General features: G+C 43.6%; 2 protein-coding genes across 2 annotated transcripts in view; one reads left to right on the top strand and one right to left on the bottom strand.

Moving 5' to 3' along the window:
* The window catches only part of rffl (ring finger and FYVE-like domain containing E3 ubiquitin protein ligase), an 18,286-nt gene extending 11,011 nt beyond the window's left edge, over nt 1-7,275 (bottom strand). The window contains exons 1-5 of the mRNA XM_046073183.1: nt 6,942-7,275; nt 4,281-4,462; nt 1,637-1,834; nt 1,242-1,544; nt 864-1,068 (exon numbers count right to left, since the gene is read on the bottom strand). Coding sequence (XP_045929139.1) covers nt 864-1,068; nt 1,242-1,544; nt 1,637-1,834; nt 4,281-4,460 — 886 coding nt within the window. The 5' untranslated portion in view covers nt 4,461-4,462; nt 6,942-7,275. The remainder of the gene's footprint in view (nt 1-863; nt 1,069-1,241; nt 1,545-1,636; nt 1,835-4,280; nt 4,463-6,941) is intronic.
* The window catches only part of LOC123985567 (SH3KBP1-binding protein 1-like), a 234,595-nt gene that overhangs the window by 183,459 nt on the left and 43,143 nt on the right, over nt 1-7,993 (top strand). The gene's annotated exons all lie outside the window — the stretch shown is intronic.

Below are 7,993 nucleotides of genomic sequence, written 5' to 3'. Positions count from 1 at the left end.
GTTAGGAACTGATTTAGGCCGTTACAGATTAACAGTTCCTGAGTCAGTGATCCTTTCCTAACTTTAGCTGGATAACGTCTCATTATAAAACATAGTGTGAAGGCTTGATGGAACAAAAGGATCCTGATGCAGGTGTTTGATTGGAGGAGATCGTTAAATTCAAGACATACGTGAAAAACATGCTGACGTCAGCCCGCAGCCTTTATTATTAACTTTATTATTAACTTTCCCGAGCAGAGTTGGGGTTTCTGCCGGGGTCAGTGAGGGAGGAGGAGCCACCGCCGGGACAAAACGGCTGCTTTCTCTTCGTATCACTTCTAAATGGACTTAAATTAAATTTCTCAACGGAGGTTACCAAAACCTCTGAGTCACCTGACTTGAAGTTCAGTGACAGTTGTGTGTATGTTTCATTAAAAAACTACAAAAAACAGCGATTAAAAGCCGTTTAGCTCGGTTGCTAGGTAACAGACATAAAAGTTGATCACCGCTGTTGGATCGACTGTTTAGGATTTCCTAACCTGAGATAGGATGAAGGGAGATAAGACAGGATTCCTAAAGTTAGTCAGGATTTGCTTCTGTAAAACCAAACTGGGAAAAATCCCATCTGAGACTCTTCCCGTCTTAACTTCGGACTTCAGACAGGAACTTCCTGTAATGCGGCCCCTGGAAGTTATTACGGAATTAAAATTTAATAATTTCTCATTGAGGTGAAAAGGAGCCACAGTCACATTTCATAGAATTCAGCACTAAAGATTTCTTACAAATAGTGTTAAAATCTCATCCCGAATCTCGTCCCCTCAGGCAAAGCTTGGAAAACGTCGCCGGCTCGCTCACCCCCCCCTGGACCTGGTCCTGGTACTCACCCAGCAGGTTCTGCTGGTCCTGGTACAGCCGGCTCACCCTCTCCATCAGCTCCCACTTCTCACAGCAGCCTTTGTAGTTGACAAAGTTCCTGGCGAGGATTTCCTTCAGCTGTCGCACGCTGAGCGCCTCGATGTCGTCCAGACAGCTCAGGTCCGACAGCGAGGCCCTGCGACCCATAACCGGGAAGTCCTCCGGGTCCCAGTTCTGAACCAGAGAGGGAAAAGAATCAGTCTCCAAACACTTAGACCCTGACTTCTTCTCTAACAGCAGGACCGTGAGCTGGAGAAACATTTAAACTTTTCCAGGACAGTTCCATGACTGTGCAGATATATATAGTATAACTTCCAGGTTTTCCAGGACCCCTGTTCTAGATTTACCTGGTCTTCGTCCTGAACGTCAGCCTCGGCGGGGGACGTCTCTGTGGGCGGGGCTGGGGCTTCAGGTTGTGCAGCGGGGGGGTCAGGGGTCATAGCCGGGGTTGGGGGGTCAGGGGTCATAGCAGGGGTTGGGGGGTCCGGGGTCATAGCAGGGGTTGGGGGGTCAGGAGTCAAGGTGAAGATGTGAGGGGTCGGGTCAGGGGGTTCAGAGGTCACAGAGGGGGGATCAGTGGTCGGGGTCTCGGGGGCGGGGCCGCTGGATGGTGAAGGCTGCTGACCCAGGACCAGCTCCACCAGCTCCTCCTGCAGAACAGGAAACACGGGTGTCACTGGGGGGGCGGGGCCCTCAGGGGTCAAAGGTCAGGAGACAACACGTAGTAAGATAAACAAAGCACCTTCTCTCTGCACAGGTGGGTGGAGACCTCGTGCAGGTGCAGGTAGTCCCGCAGCTCCTTCACCTTCAGCTTCATCAGCTCCGCCCGCTGCAGCAGGTTGCCGTAGAAACGCTGACAGGTGTGACAGAGGCGGGGGCGGGGCTCCAGCTGGGCGGAGCAGCGGCTGCAGTAGTTCTTCTTACAGTCCACACACACATGCTGACGGACAGACAGGTGTGGGGGGAGGCAGAGAGAGAGGGACACAGGTGGGGGAGAGAGGTGAGGCAAAGACGCTGTGTGAGGTGAAGGGGGGCAGGTGCATGCAGGTGTTGTGAAAACGACAGGACGTTAGTAACTGGAGTCGAGCTGCACACCGACGCGGGCAGCTGATGACGCTTCTGTAAACACTTTGAGTCAGAACATCGCGAAGACACGTCGGCAAAATCAGCTGAGAGATCACAGAAAACAGACGCTCCTGCAGAACCTGCCTGAGAATATTCACGGTTTTAAGTTTTCTGCAGTATCCCGGTGATCCAGGGAGAGCGGTCTGTCCGAACACAGGTACAAAGCTAACAGGAGCTGCTAACTGCTAATTCGGCTACGTTTAACGGGGAGAATTACAAAGATACGGGCATCACTGCTGTCACATAACGTCGCAATTACAAAAACTCAACTTAATGTTTGGTGGCACAGCCTTTGGAAAGAATAAATGAAATCATTCGCCTCCTGTAACCAACAATAAGTTTCTCTCACCTCTGTAGTGGAATTTTGGACCACTCTGAAATGAAGTTATTCATTAACACGTCAGCATTAGGTCTACGTTCAGACAGCGAGCCCTGCAGCCGAGCTGGGATTTTAGGGAGGACATCTTAATTGATTAATGGGACAGTTTCTGAGATGGAGCCCATCTGTAGGCTGTAACTGAATTCTCCTGAGTGTTTTCAAATATTTAAACTCACCATTTTACATGTCCAAAAAATACGGGGTCAGGGTTAATAAACCGAGAAATAAAACCTAGACGAAAGTGTGAAATTTACAGGAACAAAAATTGGAAATTCCCTGAAATTCACGTCACAAAATTTCTAAATCACCCTGTTCACAGCAAAGACTCTAAGGTGCATGATAATATAGTGAGTTATAGTGCAGTTGTACCTTTACATCTTAATCATATTACACATACAATAAGAACACTTGGATGATAATTGCCCCTTCGCTAAGCCACGCCTCGAATACACAGCTGGCCAATCACAGCACAGTATAGGACTCCCTCTAACTGAGGTCCCACACTTTCATGGCTGCGCTCCAATGACTCTGATGCAGAAAGAGTCGTTTTCCAGCTTTTTCTGGCTGTATTTTTCTAAGATCTGGTCAAACGCTGTTCCTGCGGCATCTTGTAATAGTTACAGCAGTTACCAGAGAGGCTGAAAGGAACCTTTTAGTTCCTTAAAAAGAGATCTGGGGACTTAAAAGTCCCGGATTTGGTCGAAAGCGGATTAACACACTGCGCCGGAGTCTAAAACCAAAAGCAGTGTTTTCTAACTTCTCTGTTTTAGGTGTTCAGATTTGCCGTTTTTCTCTAACAGGAAGCAGAAACGTAGCAGAAAGTCTGAGTGTGGCAGGATCCTCAGTTTATTTGCTTAGTTTCGCTCTGTTCCTGGATGCTAGTAGGATCCTGATCATGTTGTATGAGAACCAGCACCTGTGAATGGCTACAGGTGAGCACCATAATGAACAATATAGGCGCACCAGCGCAACCAAAGTTACTCTGGAGCCCTTTAAAGTGATAACTTATGTAAAAAAAAAAATCCCTTCCATTCCCAGAGACAGTTTGGAGCCCCCCCTCCCACTTTGAAAACCTTAATTGAAGTGGACTGATGATTACTGATCTAGAAATTGGACTTATTTCAGCATCAGGAGCTGTTAAAACAGAGGGGGAAGGAGACAGACTGTTCAGGATTTACATGAGCGTTTACACTGGTGTCTACACCAGATTACATTAAAACTTTTAAAAATTTTAATAAGAGTATAAACGAGGGGGCCAAACATTGTTGTTGGGAGTGCCAGATTGTTGTTTATAAGGAAAACATTTTCACTGATTACCATGACTTTCTCAAGATCCTTTTTTAAAACACATTTCAGAAGATTTAGGAATTACCCAGAATTCAGAAAGACGACGGGGAAACTCCAGAACAAAGAAAACACAAAAAAAGGATCTGCCATCACGCTGTGATGATGTGACCAGCACAGGAAGTGAAGCTGAACGCTGAAGCACCTTAAACCAAGCGGGAAGCTTCCGGTCTACAATGTGAAGCCGATGCGGAAGCACCTGAAACCTGCATTCTCTCTAACAGCCGGCAGGGGGCGACTCCAGCGGCTGCAGAAAGAAGTGTGATTGTCTAGAAGTCTGTGAGAAAATGTTTGTACTTGTCAGCTGATTTATTCCCTCAGTAAACACTTTCCTGATGAGTTTATGGTCTCAGTCACTAGTTTCAAGTCTTCTTCAACACAGCGTGATGTTCATTTAGTAAATTATGGTCCCATTTAGAGGAACAGAGACCAGGAAGCAGGGGAGGCTTTAGGGCGGGGCTACGTTGTGGTTGAAAAAAAAAATCATATTAATTTATTAACATATATATATATATATATATAAATAAGTTTGGGTTACCTTCTTGGTAGGCGTGTCGAATCGCCCCCCGCAGGCCTTACAGGTGTGTTCAGGTGCAAGAGGAGACGGCTGACTGCTGAAGGCCGAGTTAGTGTAGGACTGAGGACGTCGCTCACCTCCACCTGCCGGTTCAACATCAGCTGAGTCCATACACAACCAGTTACAGCAGGATGCAAACATACCTGAGAAATACACAGAAATACACACTGTGAGAAGCAATTAAAAACTTCATACACAAACAGTTACAGCAGGACACAGAAGGCAGTAGACCAAACTACATAGTAAAAACTGCCATTTTTGTGTTCCTTCCTCGTCATTAGACATTCTTAATGTAAACTACCTGGTTAAACAGCCTTTTACATAATACTGAGATGTTCTTGTAAAGTCGGCGTTATATATATATATATATATATATATATATATATATATATATTTCAAGAATCACAACTCTCATTTAATAAATCCAGTATAAAACCTTTGTGAAAGAGCACACTAATCTAAACTATAATAAAGTTTACACATAGTTTCAGAAAGTTAAGAAAGTGTTGTGTGTGTTAAGGGTTAGCCGAATGGACAAGTGGCTCTTGATAATTCGTACAAAAATTTAAGTTGTGTTTTAGGCTGTGCAGCTGTTGAGCGGTGAGCCAGGTTTCATTAAATTTAACCATATGTTAAAGGAGGTTTGGCCCACGACGGTGAGGAACTATCAGGGCTTTACCTGAAGAGATTTGAAAGTATTTTACTGAGGAGAACTTTTACTTGAAAGTATTTGTACACTATAACTGTGTTACTGCCACAAAAAATGTTTGTCAAAATACTTTCTCCATCTCTTTCTCTTGCATAGACGACTGTTGGCCAAACTACATAGTAAAAACTGCCATTTTTGTGTTCCTGCCTCGTTATAAGACTTTTATAATGTAAACTACCAGGTTAAACAAACTTTTATATATAACTGAGATCTTCTGCTAAAGTCGGCGTTATATATATTTCAAGTAGCACAACTCTGATTTAATAAATCCGGTTTAAACAAAAATGCATGGAAGAGCAGACTAGTACTGTTCGTTAAAAATGGAAACACATCTAACTACAATTAAGTTGTTTACATATAGTTAAAGAAAGTGTTTTGTGTTAAAATGTCAGCCAAATGGACAAGTTGCTCTTGACAATTCATTAAAAATATGAAGTTGTGTTTTAAGATGAGCAGCTGTTGAGCCAGGCTCCGTTAAATTTAGCCATATGTTAAAGGAAGTTTGGCCCATGACGGTGAGGAACTCTAACAAAACTATCATCAGGAGATATCAGAAAGTACTTTACTGAGTTTAACTTTTACTTAAAAGTATTTGTACACTTAAACTGTGTTACTGCCACAAAGAAATTTGTCAAAATACTCTCTTTCGTTTGCGTAGAGGAGTGTAAGCCAAACTACATAGTAAAAACTGCCATTTTTGTGTTCCAGGCTCATCATCAGAAATTTATAAAGGTAAACTACCAGGTTAAACATACGTTTACATATAACTGACATCTTCTGCTAAAGTCGGCGTTATATATATTTCAAGAAGCACAACTGTAATTTAATAAATCCGGTGTAAATAAAATATTTTTTAAAAGCATGGTAGAGCAGAGCAAACTAGTGTTGTTTGTTACCACTGCAAACAAATCTAAACTATAATCAAGTTCACATATACAGAAAGTGTTTTGTGTTGTAATATCAGCCGAATGGAAAAATGTATCATGAATATTCTTAAAAAAATATTAAGTTGTGTTTTTGGCTGAGCAGCTGTTGAGCGGTGAGCCAGGCTCCGTTAAATTTAGCCATATGTTAAAGGAGGTTTGGATCACGACGGTGAGGAACTCTAATGAAACTATCATCAGGACTTTATCTTAAGATATTTAACAGTATTTTACTGAGCAGAACTTTTACTTGAAAGTATTTGTACACTTAAACTGCGTTACTGCCACAAAAAAAGTCTAAATACTTTTCCCACCACTTTCGTTTGCACAAACTGCCAAACTACATAATGAAAACCGTCGTGTTTGTATTTATTTCTGGTAGTCAAGACATTTATAATGTAAACGACCTTGTAAAACATACTTGTTCGTAGTGCTAAGATTTTCTGATAAATCCGGCGTTGTGTTTCACGACGTAAGACTCTTGCATAATAAATAATCAGGTATTACTTTCAGGCAGATCAGCGTTGTTTGTTAGTAAAGTTACCATAAGAAACAGATGTCCAGTAAACCTAATTTAGCTAACGTTATAACAATAATCAAGTTTATATTTAATTAAGTACCATTTTACGTTACTTGTTGAACGAACGACTACGTGTCTCGAGATGACACATGAAAACACATGAGTTAAGTTGGAGGAGGATTGTCTGTTAACCGGGTGAGCCTGGTTCTTTTAAATCCAACAAAATGTTAACGGAGTCTGGCGTGTGGAGTCCGGAAACCCCTGGGCTGCTAGCAGGCTAAAGGCTAGGCTAACATTAGGCTAGTTAGTGAAGTGAATTAGTCTGAAGTTTAAAGAAACTAAAGAGTTCAACAAACACAAACCAACATAGAAGACAACAGCAAGAAAAGTTCAACCAAGTTAAATTAACCCAGTTAACAGTTTAACCGACAACTAACCAGCAGGATTATCAACATAATGAACCGTCTTACCTGTTAACGACAGGGGATGCTACAGCTAGCAGTTAGCTAAATATCCGAGGAGTCGCTGGTAGTTTTAAAACACTAACACATCATCGCGAACTTGTGTTTTTCAGCTCTGCGGCTGGAGGTTTATCAGCATGACGAGTCCGCAGTCAGTCCTGAAGGTGAAACTGAAGAACACCAAAGAGTCGACGTGGAGACTGAAATGACAACACAACAGCTGAACCAGGAAGAGTTCAAACACACACTCGGGTTTATTCCTCTATCCCAGTGGGGACTTCCCACTGACATGATGCATTCCCTCAAAGTGGGGTCCGGGGCCCCTCAGGGGTCCGGGAGGCGATTCCAGGGGGCCTCCAGCAAAAAGGGAAATAGTTTATTTTCACTGAATTCCCATCCATATGGAACACAAAGACAGTTGTTTCAGACACTTTCTGTTATAAAACATCTAAAAGCAAAAATGTAATCAGGTGGGCGACCCTGGGACAAAAGCTTATGAAATGGGGGTCCACGGTCTAATTTATGCATGGGTGTCAGGCACCAGCTCATAGTACCTTACTACCCCACCAGAGCACTGCGCTCCCAGAATGCAGGGTTACTTGTGGTTCCTAGAGTCTCCAAAAGTAGACTAGGAGCCAGAGCGTTCAGCTATCAAGCTCCTCTCCTGTGGAACCAGGTTCCAGTTTGGGTTCAGGAGGCAGACACCATCTCCACATTTAAGAGTAGGCTTAAGACTTTCCTCTTTGATAAAGCTTATAGTTAGGGCTGGCTCAGGTGAGTCCTGAACCATCCCTTAGTTATGCTGCTATAGGCCTAGACTGCCGGGGGATTTCCCATGATGCACTGAGCTCCTCTCTCCTCTACTTTCTCTCCCTCTGTATGCAACCTCATCCCATTATTGCATGTTACTAACACAACTTCTCCCCTTTCTGGTAGTCTTGTGCTTTCTCGTCCCTCTCCTCTCTCCTCCTATCACTTCCTGCAGGTGTTTCTGGCTCTGGAGCTGTGGAGTCTGGATCTGTGGTTGCGGGTCACCTGCTGCCCCCGTGTTCCTGCTCGAC

This window comes from Micropterus dolomieu, linkage group LG17 (genome assembly GCF_021292245.1).
Source record: "Micropterus dolomieu isolate WLL.071019.BEF.003 ecotype Adirondacks linkage group LG17, ASM2129224v1, whole genome shotgun sequence".
Taxonomy (NCBI): Eukaryota; Metazoa; Chordata; class Actinopteri; order Centrarchiformes; family Centrarchidae; genus Micropterus; species Micropterus dolomieu.
Note: the sequence above shows the minus strand (reverse complement) of the source record. Positions and strands in the feature narration are given on the sequence as shown.